The sequence below is a fragment of the Primulina tabacum genome, chromosome 15 (genome assembly GCF_025594145.1).
Source record: "Primulina tabacum isolate GXHZ01 chromosome 15, ASM2559414v2, whole genome shotgun sequence".
In the NCBI taxonomy this organism is placed as follows: Eukaryota; Viridiplantae; Streptophyta; class Magnoliopsida; order Lamiales; family Gesneriaceae; genus Primulina; species Primulina tabacum.
Window position 1 is genome coordinate 33,315,631 of NC_134564.1, and position 23,236 is coordinate 33,338,866.

The 23,236-nt window shown below is 33.3% G+C and overlaps 5 protein-coding genes across 15 annotated transcripts; 4 read left to right on the top strand and 1 right to left on the bottom strand.

The window, feature by feature from the left end:
• The first annotated feature begins 4,810 nt into the window (after positions 1 to 4,810).
• LOC142526814 (uncharacterized) lies at positions 4,811 to 5,674 on the top strand. The gene has a single exon (XM_075631423.1). It carries the CDS (start codon positions 4,977 to 4,979, stop codon positions 5,343 to 5,345), a length of 369 nt encoding a protein of 122 aa, XP_075487538.1. The 5' UTR covers positions 4,811 to 4,976; the 3' UTR covers positions 5,346 to 5,674.
• A 4,460-nt stretch (positions 5,675 to 10,134) lies between these two features.
• LOC142526743 (uncharacterized) lies at positions 10,135 to 14,525 on the top strand. Of its 10 annotated transcripts, none has more exons than XM_075631307.1 (7): positions 10,158 to 10,264; positions 10,526 to 10,696; positions 10,923 to 11,297; positions 11,966 to 12,276; positions 12,360 to 12,416; positions 12,833 to 13,287; positions 13,930 to 14,525. In XM_075631307.1, exons 3-7 carry the CDS (start codon positions 11,041 to 11,043, stop codon positions 14,239 to 14,241), a joined length of 1,392 nt encoding a protein of 463 aa, XP_075487422.1. In that variant the 5' UTR covers positions 10,158 to 10,264; positions 10,526 to 10,696; positions 10,923 to 11,040; the 3' UTR covers positions 14,242 to 14,525. The 10 variants fall into 10 exon arrangements, with proteins under 10 accessions (XP_075487418.1, XP_075487428.1, XP_075487422.1 ...); XM_075631308.1 differs by having other exon boundaries at positions 10,526 to 10,639; XM_075631310.1 differs by having other exon boundaries at positions 10,526 to 10,626.
• Positions 14,526 to 14,661: 136 nt separating this feature from the next.
• On the top strand, positions 14,662 to 16,332 carry LOC142526744 (transcription repressor OFP15-like). The gene has a single exon (XM_075631314.1). It carries the CDS (start codon positions 15,660 to 15,662, stop codon positions 16,308 to 16,310), a length of 651 nt encoding a protein of 216 aa, XP_075487429.1. The 5' UTR covers positions 14,662 to 15,659; the 3' UTR covers positions 16,311 to 16,332.
• Positions 16,333 to 18,223: 1,891 nt separating this feature from the next.
• On the top strand, positions 18,224 to 19,047 carry LOC142526702 (uncharacterized). Its single transcript, XM_075631253.1, has one exon. It carries the CDS (start codon positions 18,329 to 18,331, stop codon positions 18,854 to 18,856), a length of 528 nt encoding a protein of 175 aa, XP_075487368.1. The 5' UTR covers positions 18,224 to 18,328; the 3' UTR covers positions 18,857 to 19,047.
• Positions 19,039 to 21,991, bottom strand: LOC142526703 (prefoldin subunit 2-like). Of its 2 annotated transcripts, none has more exons than XM_075631255.1 (2): positions 21,820 to 21,991; positions 19,039 to 19,733 (listed from the first exon to the last, which is right to left on the bottom strand). In XM_075631255.1, exon 2 carries the CDS (start codon positions 19,731 to 19,733, stop codon positions 19,290 to 19,292), a length of 444 nt encoding a protein of 147 aa, XP_075487370.1. In that variant the 5' UTR covers positions 21,820 to 21,991; the 3' UTR covers positions 19,039 to 19,289. The 2 variants fall into 2 exon arrangements, with proteins under 2 accessions (XP_075487370.1, XP_075487369.1); XM_075631254.1 differs by having other exon boundaries at positions 19,039 to 19,743; positions 21,820 to 21,958.
• Between the last annotated feature and the right edge of the window lie 1,245 nt (positions 21,992 to 23,236).

The following is a 23,236-nucleotide window of genomic DNA, read 5'->3' on the forward strand; positions in this document are numbered from 1 at the left end:
CTTCCTCAGAACACCTTCCCTTGAAAATCCGGCCTTTTCCAGCACCCTTTGAGACCCCCTAATTCTCTACATCCACAATAGCTTGAAGCCTTTCCAACTCCGCCATTCCTTAAAAATGCTGGGTTCCACCATTTTTACAGCTTTTGTTACAATCTCTTTACCCCTGTGTTTAAAAGCTAGTACATAACCAAGTTCACCTCTGCGCTTTTCTGTTGTATATGCAATAATTCAAAAGGCAAGAATCAAAACGAAATTACAGGTATCAAAATTTGTGCACATCAGGTCAGAAACTTGAATCCTCAATAAAAGTTCCATAAAAAAAGAATGGTAAATGTGATATTGGCTGATCTTTTCCCTTTTTTCTGGCTTCATTTCTTTGCCAGTCCATGTATTATCATTTATACAAAGAACCAATACAAAAACAAATGTTTGCACGGCGAGTAAGAATAGTCTTTGTCAAAGTTTTTTGTTATAATAAGCGCAACAAAGGAGAGTGACTCGATCCCAATTCCGGATACATTTAGGTCAAAATATGTGATTGGAAACAAAATTTGATTCGTTTTCAACCTTGTCTGTCGGCAAGTTCAGGCTCCAAGATCACATTGTTCTTGGTTCACATTTTGCGGGTAGTAGTTTCATTACATAGGAAAAATACTTAATTTTTGGCATAGAGCCCAGCTTGTCAAGCCCATTTTCAACCTATCAGTTTTTGTCCCTATAAATAAATAAACACCACTAACGACTAATCTTATTATCTCAAATAATTAGGTTTATCTGACTTACTTGATTTGTATACTATTATATTAGTCATGAGAATTATCTAGTATATTGTAACACATCAAAGAGTAACCGCCGTGGGTTTTATGCTCATCAAAATTATAATAATTAGGAATTTTTTTTTTAAAATACAAATAATATTTTGTTCACAGATGAGTTGATATATATATTTTTTTGAATAAAAACATCTTAATTTATAATACAATATTTTGAAATAGACCAATTGTGATATCAAAAACTTTTAGTAAAGTAAAGTTTAACTTTGTCTTGTTTCTCATGACGGAAACCTTCAGATTTATCTGATTACGTCAGATTCTCTTCTAGCGGTGCAAGCAGTCACTAGTCTAGAAGAGAACTTCAGCTATGTAGGGTCCAAAGCTAAAGACATCAGAATTCTTCTGGACTCTCATAATATCTCTCACTTGAGTCATGTTCGGCGCTCAGCTAATGAAGTTGCACATTCTCTTGCTGCTTTTGCTAGTTCATCTTCATCTCATTTTGTATGGGAGGTTGGAGATTTTCCTCTTCGGTTAATTCATCTTGTAACAAAAGACATATTTACTTTTCAATAAATTACAAGATCTTGACCTTCAAAAAAAAACTGTCTTGTTTCACTTCCATTAATATGAAGGAGCACTTGTTCTTGCTGTAGCGCAAAACATCAAACCTGTCGAACAAGATTTAGAAACGTAATAATTTGACGGTATAGTTTTCAAAATCAAATATATTTTTTTAATCCCAATTTAGGCTAAAAGCTAATTTCCGAAAAGCTTAAACTTAAGGAAAATAGTATTTTGTAATTTTAACACAAGTTTATTTATTCTTATAACCTTTATGCACAGTAGCACAGCCAAATTTTAGCTCAGGACAAGATTAAATTTTTTTAAAAAAATTTTAGGGGGTGAAATGGGTAGAAATAAATAAATGGTCGTCTGATTACCCACTTGTTAAGCATTCAAGATGATTAATGCAATGATTGTGATCGTAATAAAATTAACAAACCCACCAGAATCAATCATGACGATATAAACTAAAAAGTGTACATAATAAACGTGGAGAATTTTACAATACACATGTTATATTACTGGCTCATTTAAGTGAAAACAACGTTATTATATCTTCAATCAGACAGTCATATGTGTGTGTGTGTGTGTATATACACATATATATATATACACATATATATATATACACATATATATATATACATATATATATACATACATACATATATTTCATCTAGAGAATTGTACTAATTGCATTTGTGGCTATGAATCGATGTAAAATTAGTCGATGGGAAGGAATAAACAGTTAGGAATGGACAAAATATATTACATGTGGGAAGCCATGTGAAGGACATAAAATAGACATTTAGGTCTCTACCAAAATAATTGAAAACAGCATATCTGCCTGCATATGATGATATGGAGGAAAACAAGAAGATCACATGCATGTGAGGAATCATTGGAAGTATTGAACAATGGATGTGGCACTAAAAGCTATTCCACCAATCAATTTGAGGATGCAGTTTAAATATATATATATGGGCATGATATAAAAATAGTTTGCCCCAACTTCTACCAGAAAAGCATCAGAATATGCATGGAAAACACAATGGTTTTAATAAGTGAGACAAAACAGAACACACGCGATAAGTAGTATATATAGGTTGTATCGAGCGACATGCATTAACCAAATATTTATTGTTGAATCATATAGAATATGCATAAGGACCATATATATATATAAGATTTACATAAATGGTATAAGATTGCAACTACTCAAGATAAATATATGTTTTTATACATAATAAGGCAAAAACGGTTGGATTTTGTATTTTGCCTTATTGTTTATTGGACTTTTTATATTTTGAATGAAAACTGAATAAGTATCTTATGGGGTTTTTAAGTGTGGAATGAAGAATGTCTAACATAAGAAAATAATCTTAGCATGTGTGATTTTATTATGTTTATTTTCTTATGTTAGACATAAGAAAATCATTCATACTTGAAGGATCCGATTTGCACCGGAAAATGTTTGACTTGTGTGCAAGTGTACGAGTACGACATGAGTGTGTCGAATTTCGGACCAATTTGGCCCATCAAGGTTTGCTTATCTTTTGCTATTTTTCTGAACTTTTATTTTCGAAAATTCAATCTAGATCTTTTTAGATGTGATCTTCCACTTGTCTGTTGTTCTATATGGTGACTGTTGGTGGTCCAATTAAGCAACATTTGTCCAGTGTGGCCAGTGGACTTGATGGCTTCTCTCGAGACAAGAAATTTACACGTTTTGAATGTAGACAATGACTCCACTTTTTCCAATGCCTTTTAATCTAACGTTGCATTGTGGGTTAGGTCGGCTGAACCCAATCTAATCTCGTGGAGAACACACTACTCGTTCCAAACTTAATATCTTAGGGTCAGATATCAACTATCGAAAATTAAAATTGAGATGCCGAACATGTAAATCGTAATTATAAGGTGGAGTAATGGCTTAAATTGATTTTTATCTGTAAATTATGTCAAAAATTTTAATTTATCAATATATATTTATAATTTATTGTGTTGACAAGCATGACATGTTTAAAACTAGTTACATAAAATATCAAAATTTAAAGATCACATCAATAAGATCGAGAGCCATATATATAATTACATTTATATACTAAATATTTTAACATTTAATTTCAATACAAATACACGTTTGAATATATGGATCCCTATGGAGCCGTCAGATCCGGCATAGCTCGAAGTTCTCCCAATACAATGTGCAGTAGCGATAAAATTCTTCAGTAAACAGTTCCGACATCAACTCCGCTCATCAGGCTTTAAATGTTCAATCATGGCAATTGACATCAATTATTGATCAATAAAATTCATGCATATACATATACATACATATACATATATATATAACCTCTTATGTCTCACATTAGTTGTTAGATATATTTAGTTTGTAATTTTAGCGCAATCGATTCATGTTCTTTGTCGCTATTAAGAACTCATACAAGGAAATTTTTTTTTTTATTTCGTTGGATAACTGAGAAAAAGAAGAAGAAGCTATTTTTATGATCGTTTTATAGATTTTTACGGATTTGGATCTTCTGCTGTGGTTGAAAACACAGCATATGGTGATGTGCACTTTTTACACGAGATGATCAGTTGATCATCTGATGGACATTACATGAATTTGAATAATTGTCGGACGTAACGAGATGATCAGATTATCTCGTGTAAAAAGAGCATAACATATGTTCAACCAAAGCAAAAGATCCAAAACCGATTTTTACTCATAATATTTTTCATAGATAACTCGTTGCTCTTTACTTAAATATCATCGAAGCAGTGACCCTTAATTTATTGGCACCTTGGATTAGCCAACCTTCCCGACTTTCTAAAATGGAACTCCACCAGTTCTTTTGTTTTGTTATAATCTTGTATGATTAATTACTTTAATTTTTACGAAATTAAATTCATCTACTTGAATTGAACTATCATGCTAATATGAGCACCCTTATGGTGATATTCACCTATTGGATGTGATTAAATATAGAAAAATTACGCATTCATTAGTTGAATGTCATTTCATCGGTGCTCACATAAGTGTGCACGATGGGTGGGTGTATAACATATCCAAATTATATATATATATATATATATATATATATATATATATATTGTATCGCAAAAAGAAACGTTAACGTTCAATGCATGATAAAATATGAAGACAAAAAATCTCATTAATTGGCTCTAGAGTTTTCGAATGATACTGTAATATATAAACTCAAATGAGTTCTGGAGTGAATTTGATTAGATTTTAGAACAAAGTTGACAATTCGGAACATATTGACGGCCAAACAGAGAATCTAATTAACCCCACCATTTTTATTTTAATATAATTTTTGTGAATATAAAATTGAAGGCCAATCAATTAGACCCCTTCCTCCCCTGGGGACCGCATTGTCTCATGTTCCAGTGCCTCGAAATAACATGGAGAAAATAATGTCATTTTCCCCTCCTATAAATTCCTCCTTTCTTCTTCCCCTTTCTTACTTCTGCTCACTCTTAACCACATTAAAAAAAAAAAAACCATAAATCACACGATTCTCTCCTAATTTTCTTGCCCGAAAACTTGAAAGAGTTTCTTGAAAGTTTCCGTGTCTTATATGTATTACAGTTGAGCAGCTCAAGAAATTGATGGACATGATTGAATTGGTGAAGTGCGAGTGCTGTGGGTTAAAGGAAGACTGCACACAAGAATACATCACAGAAGTGAAGTCCAAGTTCGACGGTAAATGGCTGTGTGGGCTGTGTTCCGAAGCTGTAAGAGATGAAGCCAGTAGAGGTAAAAAACAGTTCGGAATGGACGAAGCAGTGAAGGCGCACATGTCCTTTTGTCGTAAATTTAAGTCGAATCCCGCGATTCGAGTTGCCGATGGCATGAGACAGATGCTGATCAGAAGAAGAACCGGTGATTTGTCATCTTCTTCATCGTCGAAGAAATACTCTAGATCATCCAACACATCACAAGTTGGAGATGATTCCACGTTTCCGTGTTATAACTAGCTGGCCCGATCGAATAATATATATGTATGAAACGGATCAGTCTCCCCTCCGATCGATCGAGAAGGGTAATGTTGAGTTATCTTTGATTGGAATAAGGAAATCAATATCAATGTTTGAAGGATGGTTGTACAGAATGGAGGATCCATGGGCTTCATTTGGTTATGTAATTTCTTTTGAAAACATCTTATTTTTAACGTGCATTGATCTTTCTATTGAAATCCTTTTCCTCTTTAGTCAAAAGAGAACATAAGTAATGAGGAAAAGAGATTTTAGGTTTAAATATCAAATTTTCTAACATGGGAAGTTTAGTTTATATGTATTTAAAGTTATTTTTTAAGTCACTACACAATACATCTAAAAAATATTTTTTTATAATATCTTATTGGATAGGTATATTGTGAAACGATCTCACAAATCTTCATCAGACCTGTCAACCCTATTGATATTCACAATAAAAAGTAATACTCTTAGCATAAAAAGTAATATTTTTTCATGGATGACCTAAATAAACGATCCGTCTCACAAAATACGACTCATGAGATTGTCTAATACAAATTTTTGTCAATAGCGAATAGTTAATTTTTGCATGAATAGGGATGCGAATTCACTTAAAAATTTGTGTAGTTTTATATGCGGCTGAAACATTAACAGTACTTTGTTCCATTTATTTGCTTATCTCCGATATTATCTTCTTGGTACTGTCCTACGTATTCCCCCAATGATGTTTTATTTTTTACGGAAAAAGAAAGAAATTGGAGGATTCGAACCTGGAGAGTACTGGAGACGACAATCGCCCCTCATCCCTCAGTTGTAAATTTTTTTTAAAAAAAATGAAGAAATTGGAACAAAAAGAGAGAGAAATATAATTAATATAATATATATAACATGAATTAAATAATATTATAAAAAAATAATAGTATAAAAGGTCAACTATCCACTTTACGAGAAAGGTTTCAAATGAATAATATAATTGTGTACGTAAATTTAATTAATTTAATAGCTATCACTAACCATTAAATGAAGGATAATGGCATGATTCCACTTGTATAATTTCCACTGATTAATTCACTAGCTTCCTCTCATTAGTCAAGAGCAATAATTAGATATGCCCAATAATTCAACCAATTCACAACTTTATTTAATGAGTTCACCAATATATTTTTATGGAAGATAAAATTTCAATGATTAATTAAATTCTTGGTAGGAATGGGTTGCTTTTTTTTTATATATATATACAATTTAACAATGTTAATGTAATTTAGATTTGGAATTTTAATAGCTAATAGAAATAACATCTTTCACGAGTAAGATCTTTCAGTTTTCAATTCTCTGCTAGCTTTGTTTTATTTTAATAGCTAATATAAAATAATTCTCATTTTTTTTTTATAAATAGTAGTAATCAATACTTTAATTTCTATATATGCCTTTGGTTACTTCATCAATACAAGCTTATGCTATAGCACATGTGCTGTATTTATAAAAGGATATCAGAGTTCAGATATGCATGTATTGCGTGTTTGTACAATATTTTTTGTACCAAAGATTTTGCTTGCTACCAATACTTTACTTTTGTATTTAGGGACATTAAGTTTGGTTCGATTTCAATTAATGTTGATTTTTTTGTAAATATCTGTAGCATTATTGGATGCGAATTTTTAATTATATTAAGTTAAAATATTTGAAATTTGATAGATCTTACGTAAAAGATGGAGTATACATCATCATTATGCAATTAAAAATAATACGACAGAAACATAGATATAAAATGTAGAAAACATAATGTAAGACATAGTGCTTACAGTTTTACCAAAAGTTATAACTGATGGTAATGGTACAACTCAAATATTTTAGACCGCACAGCAGCTCAAGTACCACGGTTCGATCTTTATACCAAATAGAGACAATTATTGCACCAAACACATAATGATTGGTTAATATTGAGTTTTAAGATAATCCATTGAATTAAGAATGATATACTAAACAAATTTTGATAACCATGTAACAAAAGTAAGATTTGTTGTCCAAACAACTTATTGGACATTTGATAATTGGGTAGGAAATAAGGCCACATTTTGATCCACATCCCGTGGTTACACATACATCAAGGCTCCGTTTGGTACGTGTGATGGGATAAGTAAATGATTAGTAATTCGAGTGATTAAAAAATGAGATATATGTATTAATAGTATGTTGGGATAAATAACATGGTGTTTGATATGATTTTAAAATGATTGATTAATTTTGTAAATTTTATTGCAATGACCAAAATGCCTCATTGTTAATTAAATATATATTCTTAAAATAATTGGATAGATAATTAAATATTTATAATTATAATTTATATTTATTAAAATTAATTTAAATATATTTATTAAAAATAAATTTGTAAATATGCATTTACTTTAATAATTAAAATAGCAATAATATTTTGAATGTTAATGTTAAATAAAGTTTAATAATAATTACAATATTATTATTTTTTAAAATAATTATAAATATTTTTAAAATAATTTGATAGATAATTAAATATTTATAATTATAATTTACATTTATTAAAATTAATTTAAATATATTTATTAGAAATATATTTGAAAATATTACGGTAATCATTAAACAAAATAAATTTGAATTTAATAAATATTTATTTTCATAAAAGAATTAATTAACAAAATTAGAAATTTATAAAAATTTAATTTAAGATATATTTGAATTACAATTTATTTTCTTTAAAATGATTGAAAATAATAAAAATATATGAAATTAATTTATAAAAAATATAATAAAAATTTAAATATCATATTAGTTTATCATTATCACTATGCACGAATTATACATTAGCATACCTTTGAGGAGTGACATTTAATCACACAAATAGTGAGGGCTTTCAATCATAATCCAGGACCTCCGTGCTAAATTAAAAATGAACTAAACATGATATAAGTGATGATTATTTAATAATCATTCACTTATCATGGCTACCAAACATAGTCCAAGAGTATATCTATTTCGGTATAATATGATCATATTTATATTAAATTTAAATATTTTTAAAATATTTGAAAATTAAAAATATCAGAACTCAAACCCCAAAACCATTGATTACCGCTCAAACCCGAACTAGACCATAATCGCTCAAACTCGAAGTTGAACAAACTCGATATTCCACCTATAAACGCTTACTCTCTCCTTTTACCAAGTTATTCGTAACCATGTCCGTGCGTATACAGCACAAAACCATTTAGTACAATCACAGTAGCTAGACAATAAAGAGATGCCTTAAATTACATCAAAAGCAACTCTGTATAAAAGAATTTCTCTCTTCTTTTTTCCTTTCTTGAACTGATCGTAATTGGACCACTTCACTTTTTTGTTTTTGATTCTACAACCGTTCTTTTATGTTGAAATTCAACTAAAGATGCTCTAATTATGATTCATCTTTTGAAAAATTGGCAAAAGAGAAAAAGGAAGCCATTATTATTCTGCAAATGAAATCTTGAATCCTCACGTACAATCACAATAGTCAATAATTAAACTCAAATAAAATAACGTGTAAGAAATGTGTATGTCAACGTTAAACGGTTCAAACATCCTCGGCAAAAGAGTTGTAAATTTTCGGTGAAACATATGCTCGAAAGGCAAAATAAGCAGTTTTAATGTATTAAATAATCGTGTGTACTCTATGGTTTGGATTATGTCTTTACATTAAGCAGCCAAATTAACATTAAGAAAAAGGTTTTGAAAACATAACAATAATTTTAATAGTGGCAAAATGACGGATACCTTTCTCGATTCTCATTTTAATTTTGTTGGATTAAGTCATCGAGAATTGAAAAATCCCCATTGAGTTGGCTTTTGAGGTTGAGTTATGTCTAAGTCTTAATCTTAAAACAATATCAAAAACATGTTTTGATCATGTCCCAGATCCACTGTTATGTATTGGACTGTCTTATGAATCACTTGATAATGTCTCGTAACTTCATTCTCTGTTCACATTCTTGGACGTGAGATGTGTGTTAGATGTCAAATACCGATTGGATTAAGTCCCTGAGAATTGAATTTTTGGACTTTGACAATCCTCTTCCGTAGCTAAGTTTTGAGGTTTAGTTAGGTCAAAGTCACAATTTTAATAAATTTCATATTCTTCTAGCAAAGATTGTTGTGTTCAAAAGTTAGGAAGATCTAACATTCGAACGAAAGTTATTTAAATATATAATAAATCAAAAATTAATTCATGAATTGGGAAAATTACTTGAAAAAAAAGAAGATAAAAATAAATTTTCATATCCGAAAAATATTTATAATATTTTAGTACTACTATATCCATCCTACTTTTCTCGTATTAAAACAAAACAAAATATGAAAATGCAAGATTTTGGTTAAACATCCTTTTATCGATGTGATTGCAAATAAAGTAAATTTTGATGAAAGATATTAATAAATGGTATGTCTTTTAACTAATAGTAGGACTTTTATATGTCTTTATCCGTGAGACGGATCAACTCTGTTCATATTTATAATAATAAGTAATATTTTTAATATAAAAAATAATATTTAAAATAAGACATAAAAAATACAATAACCTATATCTATTGCACATTTAATTTTATGTATTTTTTGGTATTAAGAATTATAGAGTAAGGTTTTAAAATGAATTTACATTCACAATAGTTTTTTAAGTCTTTTTTGTAATGAATTTTAATATTATTTCACTTAAAAAGTATTGTACTTTAATTAATTTTGTTTTTTTAAAAAATTGAACATGGGCTGTATACAAATTTGGGCCTCAAAAGATTACCCAGACACTTCTCCAGACACCATTTGATCCAAAACCCTAATCACACTCCCATGTCAAAAATTACATTTCCTGCTTTCCCCCGCAGTGGCTTCGACAGATGAACAACTTATTTGCTCAGCACAAGGTGTTTTGCTTATCATTCTTAATTTCTTTTTCACAGCAGGATTGCTGCTGTTGCTAATTTTTAGCAGTTTTTAGATAATTTGTTTTTGTTACTTGGTTACCCAGAAAGAGTTTGTGCGTCGTTTTTCAGCTTCATTGTTCCTTTACTGGAAATTGACGGGTCAATACGAGTATTTACGTCAAAGTTCTATAGGGTTGAGGATCAAATTTTGCTGAAAAATTCTTTTTAACTTTTATATTTATGTTTGTGATTGGAGCATAGCTTCTTAAAGTTCACAAGGTGTGAACTAAGGCCCGGCCCTTGCTCCTCCACGCTAGTTCAGGTGCAGATAAAGTGCGGGTCAACCAAAAAGCGAAGACTTGGTGCGCTTTGAAGGTTTATAGCTCCTTTTAAGCGCGTCTTAGAGTAGGGATAATGAAATTGAAATGAAATGTAAGCTTTTAATAGTTTTATTTTCATTCATAAAATAATAGCGCGCATGGGTTATTGTAGTTTAGTAGCTTGTAAAATACATATTCGATTGCATGCATGAATTTTTTTTCTTTATGTTTATATTCTAGCACATCATCTTGCCTTGTGACTTGTGTCTCGGTTTTTTGAATTTAAGATTAAGTTTGTATCTAGAACTCGAGCTTGATTGTTTGTTAAATCTTGTCAGCAAAGATCCCTAACTTGGAGGATGGGTCGAGAGAATAAGCAGACTTTTTCGGATATATTGCATGACTCTTGATCAACTATCCACCGTCAGAAGACTCAGCGCATCTATTGAATAGAATATGTCTGATGAAGGAATTGAACCTCTAAAGGGCTCAGAGGATGTCTTTGTCGATGTGGTGGGCTTTTCAGGTGGCACGGACGTTGGGATGGTGGCAAAAGAAGATCCCGATGCCACTGAAAATTCAAGTTCGTTTGCCAACTCAACTTCCGGGAATGAAGATACCCCACTACTAAGTGATGCAGAAGTTGATTCAAAGATTTTGATCGATGATAATTTGGTGCCATTTGATGGATTCAGTGGCCTGTTTCCAATGAGGTTTGAATTTGTGTCATAGAATTATTCTATTGTTTTCTGGCCATGATATATTGAATTTTTTAATATGGGCCTTCATATCATGATTTGAGAAAATTGGTTTTTTAATCTTTTTTAAAATCTAGTTTATAAAATGCAGATATGTGTCATTGTGTATTTTTTGACATTAATGCTGTAAATGTGCCTTAATGTGTCAGCTTTCATTCCTCTGCTGAAGAATGAAATAAAACTCTAACCAGTCCTCATGGTTAGACATTAAATATAGATTGCTTGTCAAATATATTTGTGATACATTTTTACCAAATACTCATTTTTCTTTGGAACCGAACATCCATGTCAACTGTCTTTCAAATACTGAGACGGAGTCCCTTAAGCATGACATCTTTAGCTTTTTGTGTTTTATCTCTTTGTGATGCATCATGCTAATGTCTAATTTAATATGAAATTTTGTTTTCCCGACATGATAAAAGTTGCTCTGACTTCGATCCATAATTTGACCCTGCAGCTTATGCTACTATTCAATATTTGATTGATGCCCCCAATTTCGGCAAAGAATTAAAGTGCTTACATTTTGCATATGTTCGTGTCCTGTTCAACTGTTGATTCACCTGTATCTTCTACTAAATTCAGCAAATGCCTTTCTCTTCTACTCATTTATCCATTTTTTTCAGGAGGAAAAAGATGACCACTCACTGGAGAAACTTTATACGGCCTCTGATGTGGCGCAGCAAATGGGCAGAATTAAGAATAAAAGAATTAGAGTCACAAGCATCAAAATATGCTCGGCTTATTTCTTCACACAATCGGTGGAAACAAATAGCATTAGATCAAACATTAGTTGAACAACAGGGCTCAAAGTCTATGCCATTTACATATCAAAGGCCTAGAAGAATGCCCTTAAAAAGGAGGAAAAGAAATAGAGTAGAGGATACAATAGATATTGCATCATACATGTCAAACCATAACCTTTTCTCCGAGCCTGGTACATCTTATTTTTGCTGATAAATATCTTAATTATCTTTCTTTCAAAGGAAATTTGTCAAATTTGATGCAACATATTTGCAGAAAATAATAGGTCTGACATGGACAAAATTCTTGGCTGGGAGGAACTTGATAATTCAGGTGTGTCAACAGAAGATTTTTTAGGTTATATATGGTTTCATTTTTTGCGTTCCAGATATGTGTTTTCTTTAAATTTGTTATTTAAACAGTATTGCAGAATGTGAGTCTTTTTTCTTCTTAAACATAGAAAAATGTTTTCTAAAAATTAAACTGAACAGAGCTTTTTTCCCCTCCCGATAGAAAACAACTGAAGCTAAATTTGAAGATCCTTTGCCTTAGAATTTATACTTTTGCTCTGACTTCTGCACAGCATGGTTCGCTAGTCTCTTGATCGAGTTTGTCCTTTTCTTTGGTATTCTGATTGTGAAGCTATTTGACCGGACTTTGATAATCAATGCTATGTTTAAGAAGTATAGTATTCATTTCTCGTACATAATGCTGTTTCTTAGTTTATTTTTGCTTGTGTCAACTACTAGATCATAATAATACTGGCAACGATGAGTTTGAAATCAATGATGATTGCTTATATCCTGAAGACAATGACAATATTTTAGAGCACATACTTCAAAAAATCGAGTTAGTACACGCTCAAGTCCACAAGTTGAAGGGTCAACTTGAGACAGTGATGGTAAACAATGCTGACAAGTTTTCTTCCTCTGAGAATTTGAGCAAGCTTATATCATGCGAAGCACAGACCAGCTGTGTGCGCAGCCCTACATTCTCTGATTGTAATGGTGATACGGCTTTTGGCATTCATTCTCAGCACATATCAGAATATGATGAACTTGGAGATTGTATCATGCCTGATAGTGCAGTTTCTAGCTACGGAGAGGTTATTCCTGTTCCAGATATAATTGAAAGTACAGTTGGGCTATTGTCCTCTATTGACGTTTCCCAGCTCGAGGCGCAAGTCGGAGATTCATCAGAGAAGGTGAGACACAATGCTTATTTAATGGTATTATGAAACTGGAACATTAATAAGCTATCATTTTACATGGCATTGTAGAATTGAAGTGATATAATAAGAGTTTCTTTGTTATTATGCACCCCAGACATGCTCTACCTCGAGGAAACAACTTAAAATGTCAAATGTAATTTGTAAATTGATCATCTATCGCATCACAAAAATATAAGTTTAAAAGAAAGACTTCTAGCAATAGGCCTGCACTATACATCATAGAAAGCTTGTTCTCCCTGACCAGCTCCTTTCTTTTCCCTTTTCACAATTTCAGTTATTTGTTGGTCCAAAGCTATAAGATTTGATGATACTATTCAACAAAACGGTTGCTCAAAGCTTGTATTGGAAAATTGATTGCTTAGCTACGTGTATAGCAACATTTCCCTAAATGGAGTTGTGTGTGTTCCGTGGTTTGAAATACTTGTGTTCCACCGTTGATGCTATCCATATTAATGATGCAACCTCGTGAGAGGAAAATTTGTGGAGGAAATTGACGAGAATTTTTGAAATCTGATTGATATATCATGTGTATTTTACCTTGCGGTGATTTTCTGGTCAAGTTCTATTCAAATGATTTAGTAAAACCAGCTTCTGACACATCTGGCTCATTCACAGATCGTAGATAACATCATGACACATAACGAGGAAGTAGAAGGAGAGAGATCAATGTCAAAAAACAAACATGATCAGTCTGCTGAGAATACTCGCGATACTGAAAATGATTTAGAAGAAGAGATCAATAATGCCACCCAGTTTGCTTTAGAACCTCGCTCTATGGCAAAAGCCGTTGCATCACAGGAGCACTCAACTCTGAAACCATGCTTGGTGTTGGGGCTTCACTTTCCAAAGAATAAAAGAAAGCGTGGAGAACGCAAAGCTGGTTCCGGAAACTGGAGTCGTCAACGACCTGGTGAACCATGTGGCTGAGGACTTTGTAATACAAATCCAATCGCATGAATTCACCACTTTTCACATCTATTTGTGGAATTTAGAGTTGATTGGTTCACTCTGATAAAAAATTATGTAGCGTTGTACATATCATCTTGGCGTATTAGAAGCGTAGCAGTGATCATGAATTTGAGTTTTTATTTTACCTCTTGAGCCTTATGCTTGCTCTGTTCTGTAGCCATATGGTTGTAAACTTGTAATATCGAGTTATTGCATTGTATTTTTGCCGTGGGAGTAATTTTATACCAAGGAAGTCGGGCTTAGTATCTTTTTATGTTTCCTTGTTTCCCGGATTCCCAAATTACTCGGAATCTTGGCTCCATTTTCACAATTTTACTAATGAATTATCAGATGATTCAATTCAAGTATACCATAAATTAATCTTAGAAAATTATTAAACTTGCGATCTACTTAATGGTACACAGAGTATAATTAGAAATTCAAAGCCATTCAAAACTATATACGTGAAACATTGTGACTTAATATTATGGAGAGGACAAAGTTGAAAGAATTATGCAGTAAAGTCTCATTTTCCTCAAAGAGAAATCATTTCTTTCTTTTGAGGGGGACTGGCGGCCAAACTATAGTTTCATTGAAACTAAGAAATATATATTAAATCAAAGAAAATAAATTCCAAAGATTTTGAAGTTTCGAAAGAAATACTGAAATTTCTAAATGTGTAGAAGTTCTTGAACTCTGCTTTCCAATTCCTCACTCCATTCAGCTCTAATGCGCAACAGCCTAACATTACTGAAATTTGGAGAGAGCTCGTTCTTTTTTCCAGACTTATCACATTTTCCACCACCTGAATTGGCAGTCACTTTCGTTTTCTTGGCTTTCTTAGAAGTGGCTCTTTGAAGCGCCATAAGCACATCGGTTTGGTGGTGGGAGGCCATGGTTTTAGTGGTTGAGGTGGAAGCAAGCCCCACATGGATTGGCTGTGGGTGGCTGCTGCCTTAAGGAGATGAATTCGATTTTTAGAGGAAAATAATTAATCAGGTATATGTTAAAATTTGATTCCATTTACGTTGAGAAATATTTCATGCACAACATAATTTTTTCTCCACAAACGGCTACTCAGTACTACTCGACAGCAAAAATAGTTCTTTTGGATCTTCTGAATCTCAATCCTCTCGCGACAACTATCTGCTGAGTTTCATGTTGATACTATTCAGAGACTGTTCTTGTGGATTCTGAGGGTTGAAATTTAATATATAATTTCGCTTGGATTTATATATATCTTGGAATGCTATTTTTTGTGTAGAATCTGTCAACTATAGCTAAAAAAATTTCACCGACTGACTAGTGCTTTTATATACATATACTTAAATCAATAATATTATATATGTTAAACAACTTATGTGCACCAACTGATTCTCCCTCAAAGTGAAAGAAGAATGTCCAGCATCTTGTGGAAGAGCTTCAACCTCTGCTTCTCAAAATTCAATTGTTTGCCCACTATTAAATTTACACCACCTTTCACAGATCAAAAGTCAGATGAAAACTTACATAATCATGAGAAATCTCTCACCTCAACCTCCATGCCCGCCTCGGCAGTGGAAGACTTCATCTTCTCCTCTTCCTCCCCCGACGATTCTGATACTGCTGACTACATCCCAAATTTCGCCTCCCAGCGCTTTTTCTTTTCCAACCCCGGCAGCTCCAACTCTATCTTCGAGCCAACGAAGGTGGAAGTTCCCGGTCCATTCCTAATTGGTGGCATGGCTGTTCGCACGTACTCGCCGGACCCTTATGCCGACTTCCACAAATCGATGCAGGAGATGATCGAAGCTCACGAACTGATGGACGTCGAGTCCAGTTGGGAGTTTCTGCATGAGCTGCTATGTTGTTGTTTGACATTAAACCCGAAGCACGCTCATAAGTTTATTGTTGCTGCTTTTGCCGACGTCATCCTATCGCTCTCCAACCCCCCGGAAACCTGCCGGAAATCACGTTCCAGCCCGGCAGCATTGCACTGTACCACCGGCCGTTGCTTGAACGCATTGTTTCTAAAGGAAGTGCACGAGTTTCGTGATCACTGTATTTAGACGGACAGGACTTGTAATTTCTTATTAATTTTAAATAATATAAATTTATATAAATGAATTCATAATGTTTCCCCTTTCATGAAACATGGAATCGAAACATCATTCAGATATGACTTTTATTTATTTATACTTCAATTTGAGTTGATTTGGTATTTACATCTTTAAATTTGAATTACAACTTATATTTTTTTGATTGAGAAAAGCATTTTAGATTCGAAATGACTTCGTCATGTGTTACAGATGTATCATTAAAACGTAAGTCTCTTGTGAGACGGTCTAATGAATCTTTATGTGTGAGACAGGTCAACCCTACCAATATTCACAATAAAAAGTAATATTTTTAGCATAAAAAATAATATTTTTTCATGGATAATCCAAATAAAAGATCTGTCTCACAAAATACGACCCGTGAGACTGTCTCACACAAGTCTTTGTCATCATTGAATGATTGGTTTGTAGAATTAATTAGTACTTTGTTGGAAGTTAGATCTGAATTTGTCTGTGGTTAAATTGGAAGGCTATTAATTAGGTTGTTTTGATTTAAGGTCGGTCTGCATGGCACACAAAATCCGTAACGGAAAAATAATTAAATTGATATTAAAAAGAACCATGAAATGCAATTATTTCATATAATTTTCTATAGAAAAATGCCAATATTCTAGTTACTCTTCGTTCAATGTAGGAATTTAACCCCAAGTTACCAGGTTTGATTACTCTAGAACATGGTATATATTTAATTTCGATCTTTAATTTCTTGCTAATTAAGGACAAGTATATAGAATCCAAGAATTAAATCCAAATGCAATTGAAGGAAAATAATCGAACCGAATTGATTATGCAATTGATGTCCGATAATTATTATTGTTAAGATAGTTGGATTAGGTACGCGACGATGCACCTAATTCCCATAAATTCTCAAGCAGTGAATATCAGCCTTTCCTATTTTTTTTTTTTTTAAAAAAATAAATTTATGTGGTCTAGTGCGTTTAGCATAAGCTGCTAACATTAAATCTATCTTCAGTGATTTATGCATGCATTATGTCAAAAAAGGGTTAGCTAGACGGGTGGATCGACTCATTTTTACTATGATTGAAAATTATTAAATAAATTCGTCTATTTTTGTGATCCGATAATTCAGTTTGATCAGACAAAACCATTTTAATATCTCTAGTAATTAAGCTCTGCAAGTCTGACAAACTTCTGGCATTAAATATTTTTGACGACGAAATAGTTTCCATTTTTGTATTTTCACAAAACAAAATTCAAACAACGATATATGTGTAAACTCGAACCAAAGTTACTTTGTGTCGGTTTATATCATTGTATTAGACCAATTTTTAGTTTTTTTTTTCAATTGTCCTTTAGACAGTTTTTTAATATTTATTTTAGGTAAAAACTTGTGTGAGACGGTCTTACGGGTCATATTTTGTGAGATAGATCTTTTATTTAGGTCATCCATGAAAAAATATTACTTTTGATGCTAAGAGTATTACTTTTTATTGTAAATATCAGTAAGATTGATCCGTCTCACAGATAAAAATTCGTGAGACCATCTCATAAGAAACCTACATTTTATTGTAAGTGTGGAGATCGATGGAGATGATACACCGTATTTGGTATTTGAACATTTGATTTTGATCCAAAAATGACTACAAAAGAATTGAGATGCATGCATCGCTAAATGACAAGTCCAAACTTGTTTGCAAATTACGGATTGTCATTTCGATCAAATCCATCGCCCCAAAATTTGCATATTTCCAGCTTTATGTTCAAAATTCAATTTCGGATTTGTTAATAACGTTAATTATCCTATGCATGTCTTATACACAAATAGAATATTTTGCAATAGAATTTGTATCTCATTTAATACTCGAATCTGGATAATCATTGGGCTATGAATTTTTATGGGCCTGCTTCATTAGCTTAAACTTAATAATTGGGCTGCTCCTCAAAAGCCCAGTATAGAATACAAATCCAGCTTTTAGGCTCTCCTCTGCTTCATTTCATTACACAGAAGAATGGCACTCACCTTCTCACAGTTTCAAGTCATCCCCCACACGCTCGCCTCCACAGATTCCACTCGCCAAAGCTTATGTGTTACACAGAAACCTGCAACCATTTTCTCCAAAAAGTCCCCAAAGTTCACACAATTCGCATCCAAGTCCCTCAAATTCACCACAATCTTAAGAGCTTCTCAAGAAGATGAAAACACCACCGCCACCAACGAGAAAAGTATACTCGACCCATCTGCAGAGAGCCAACCAGAGAAATCGAAGAGTGGTGAAATGACGGATTTGGGCAGGGAAATCAAGGCAGCCATGAAGGAGAGGGAGGGTCAGAAGGCGGAAACCGGTTTTCTGGATGGGGTGGCTCAGGAAATAAGAGAAATTGAGTGGCCAGCGTTTAATAAAGTTCTTGGTACTACGGGAGTCGTGTTGGGAGTGATTGCAGGTTCCAGTGTTGTTTTGCTTACTGTTAATGCCGTTTTGGCTGAGCTTTCGGACAGGGTTTTTGCAGGAAGGGGTGTTCAGGATTTCTTTGGGTGATGAAGATAAGGAGGGATTTGCTGTGTTTTGACTTGCCAATTTTCCTTGTCTTTCACTCTCTTCCGATTGTTTGTTTGAAATTTTGTTGAGGTGTTGTAAATTTGATACAAATTAGGACGATATGTTGGCAAACTTTATCAGTAACAGTTCTCGATTAAAGTGAATGCAAAGTCCAGTCGGCATTTTGGTTTTCTAATATGAGCAAGTGTCTGTCTTCAAACCATAGAAAAGAAACGAGTTTTCACATCAATTGATACAAAATGGTTTAAGAAATACTTGAGAATCGATAATAGTACACACCAAAGAAGTTACTTTGATCCATTTCTGTTGACAAACGACGCCGATCGTTTTCATCTTGAGATTCCTCAGAATTATCGAAATTCTTGAGCAACTTGATGGTGATGAGTAGGAATTCTCAGAAAATGGCTCCAATTTACTCATTAGCACCAGCAGGGCCAACAAGCACTCCTTGGGCAGTCCCTTCCTTCTTCCCGCTCTCATCCTTCATTGCACCATCCCCTCTTGTTATTCTAATCTTGTACTTGGCCTCAAATTCGGTTATTTCCTTTTTCTTCTTCTCCAGGGCCTCATTAAGTTTGGAAATGACCTCTTCGAGACCTTCTTTGTTGCGCTGTACGGCAGGCAATACTTCTTTCACAGTCCTTTCCACGAGAACACCTCCTATCATGCGGTAGCAACGTCTTGATGGATCAAGTGGTTTTATGGCATTCATTACAAGTGAATGTTCGCTGACCTCCATTTCCAGTTCGGTAATTTTGGAGTAGATTTGGTTCATATCAGCCCTCATGGCACCATAAATGTTGGTCACTGCTTGTTCGTTCGTTGGTTCCTTGCTACAACTTTCAGAAGTCGCCATCTGTATTGACCTAAAGATAACAAAATCAAATGACTTTCAACCACAACACTGAATCTTCCATCAACTATCGCTCCAAAATAGGCTCTTATCGGTGAATCGATTACAATAAGAACGCAGCCAAATGAATACCAACTAAGCAATGTGTGCTTAGCCGTCTGTAGTGAACAAAGATAAGTCACACATTTGTGATCATTACCCTTTACATTCCAATAAAAAATGTATGGCTTTTAATTGGAGCAAGACTATGATAATCACATTTCTGAATCAAGTCAAAATTGAGGCATAATATCAAGAATTTTCAGTTCTTATTAAGGAACGAAATTAAATATTATTCCATTGTAACAGAAAGTATGATGTAGCACTGGAATGATACTTGGCATAATAAATGATTTGTTTCGATGGCAGTAATCTTTAACAACCAAATTGTAATTGCTTGTATAGATTTTCTATAAATACAATGACGTAGGTCCTAAGAAAAATAATATGAGTGAGGCTCAATAACTATATCATCAATCTTCTCTCTTTAATTTTTCAGAAGTTTTCCTGTTTATAGCCATGTCAAACACGGCATCGGAGCCAAAAGAGGCTAATGTCCAAATCAATCAAGGTAATGGGTCTTACCACGGCAGTTCTAATAACATCAGAAATTCATCCTCTAGGATGTCGCAGGTTCTCTTTTCACACAGCCTATAGCACAGGTTACTAAAAATCTGAAAGCTAATCTCTCAAGTTTATTATTTCCAGAGTTTATAATTTAGATGGTTATCTCAGAGGATCAAAATCTTGTCCTCCAGAAGTTGTGGACAGTCACAGACCAAATAGTGAAATGCTTGTTATTGACACAGGCACCTTTTGATTGGTGGCACCAAGAACAATCGCTATCAGGTTGGCTTTTATTGTCTATTACTGAAGGCGTTCTCAACCAACTAATCGGGCTTAATACATCTCGAGAGGTACGGTATGCTCTTGAACATCTTTTTGCTTTGAAGTCTGAGAGAAAATGCTCTCAGAAAACATCTACAATTTCTATATGTCCCTGTTGATGACCAAATAAAAGGTCCTTAACAAAATCATCCATATTCTACCTTATTATTATTCTTAAAATGTTGACATGGCTGTAACAGTTCAGAACCATCATCACAAGACTAGCAGTAAAGATAATCATCACTATCACAATCACTTGCATGTTCAAATAGTATTTAACTCCGACACAAATACTAAACCTAATAATAATTGCCACTCGACATAATAAGGGCAATAAGGCATCCAAACTGCCAACTTGCCATTCATGTAAGAAAAATCATCTACATATCAGATAATATTTATACCACTAAACACCAACATCAGCATGATAAAAAAACCTACAAAATGGTGGATCAACTTGTTCAAACTTTCATCTGCTCTGTCAACACAGGAATTCATGTAATAGCTGACCCAGGTAGTTGGAATTAAGAACTCAATGCCTATCAAGAAATTTCCAGATTGCAAACTCCAGAATTGAAGAGATTTGTGAGGGAATCAGGGAGCAGAGATAAAAATTGGGGAAATTTATAAAATTTCATACGTTCAAACCGTAGAAACATTGGTGCATGGCATTTCGTCATTTGTGCAAAGCGGCTGCTTGTGTAATGGCTCCCATACTAATGGGCAGAGCTGGCTAATCAGTCCAGTAAAGGTATTCTTGAAAATAGCTGACCCCAGTGAGATATAATTAAGACTTTCACAACGAAATCTGAAGTTTACAGCAGAAGGTTAAATACTTGCTCCACAAATTACAGTTAAAATAAGTGAAGAACGTGTGCGCAACTAGTGTCCCCGACCCATCATCAAAATGCACAAGAATTGAATAGCTCGAAAACAAAACAAATTACTACCATCATGTACCATGAAATCAAGTTTAACAGCCAGTGTCAGCCACGACAAATAAAACCTAGAAAGATTCCATTTTTCAACCAAAGATTATATGTGCTACGTTAATAACCAACCACAACAACGCATAGAATTTACAGCCACAAGGTATATCGATAGTTCGTATGAATCGATTGGCTCAGGAAAATAAACAATCAATAGAGAAGAGACGCAACACCTGAGGAGTTAAACTAAGCGGAGGAGTAGAGAAGGTAATATGGAGGCCAAGGTCTCCGGCACGGTCGTCCAGCCGCCAGGAATCAGGGCGAACAGAAAAGCGCAGCCTTTCAAAAAAAACAATTTTTAATTGGGAGAAGAAAGAAAAAAAATACTATTTCCTCGGCACCGTGATGGGGAAAAAAAAAGGAATTATTAAAAATAATAATCAGACTTAATTATAAGTCAAAAAAATCTAAATTTATCAGGCCCACTCTATTTCTTATTTGGACCCTTCATACTCAGCCCGAGAGTTGCTTTGAAGGTGCTGGTCCGACTTAAATGAATTCAAAGCTACTGGACTGCCCAATAAATCGGCCCATCCAAATGAGTTTTCGCCACTAAAATTTGGAAAGAGAGAAAGTTCATATTAAAATTGAAGTGAAATAAAGTTGAAGAATAATAGTGTTGTCTACTCACTCAAATCATGTCACGGCAATGACAAAGTAACCTAATGATTGCATGTCTTTTATTGACTTTCAATTTCACCCAATATATATTTTCATAAAAAAATTAATATTTCCGTTTGTGTGTTAGGACACGCACAATGGGGTGTACCCATTTAACACCCCTCTCCATTGTGAGTAGACGTTATAACGTCCTGAACGCCCCTGTGTCAGTTTATTTTTTGAAAAATTGGACAATTAGCAACGGTTTTTGAAAAATTGGATAATTAGCGATGGCTATTTAGAAACCGTCGCTGATTTGCTGATACGCGGGCCCCACGTGTTTTGAATTATTTTAATTATATTTTATATTTCATGAACGCCCCTCTGTCCGGTTATTTTTTTTAATAAAATTGGACATTTAGCGAAAAAACCGTCGCTATTTGCGACGGATTTCCACAAACCCGGTGTATCCAGATCAAATATTTCGAAGACTATTTCGCATGCGAAGAGAGTTATTCTTTCGAATAGTGAATGCACTTGAGGATCGTTCACCGTATTTTCAGCAAAGGGACGATGCTGCGAGGATTTCATGAATATCTCCGAACAAATTCCGAAATACGTGACACTCATGTGCATCGCCAACTTCGTGCCGACTTAATTGAACATATTTGGTCACAATACAACAACAATCCTTGAATTAGTATTTTGCATCTTTTCTTAAGTTTAATTTATTTTCTTTTATTTTTATGCAAGTGTTATTTATTATTATATGTTGTACCGTTTTATTTTAGGTTTATAATAAATTTTTAATTTTAAATAAGTGACACTCATAAAATTAAATTATTTTACGTACTAAATATATAAAAACATATTATTATTAATATAAAATAATAATAATTTAAATTTCTTAAAAAATTTGAAATTGAATTTATTTAATTTAAAGTAAGAATAAGATGAATGAGTGGACAGCGGGACCAACACATAATGAGT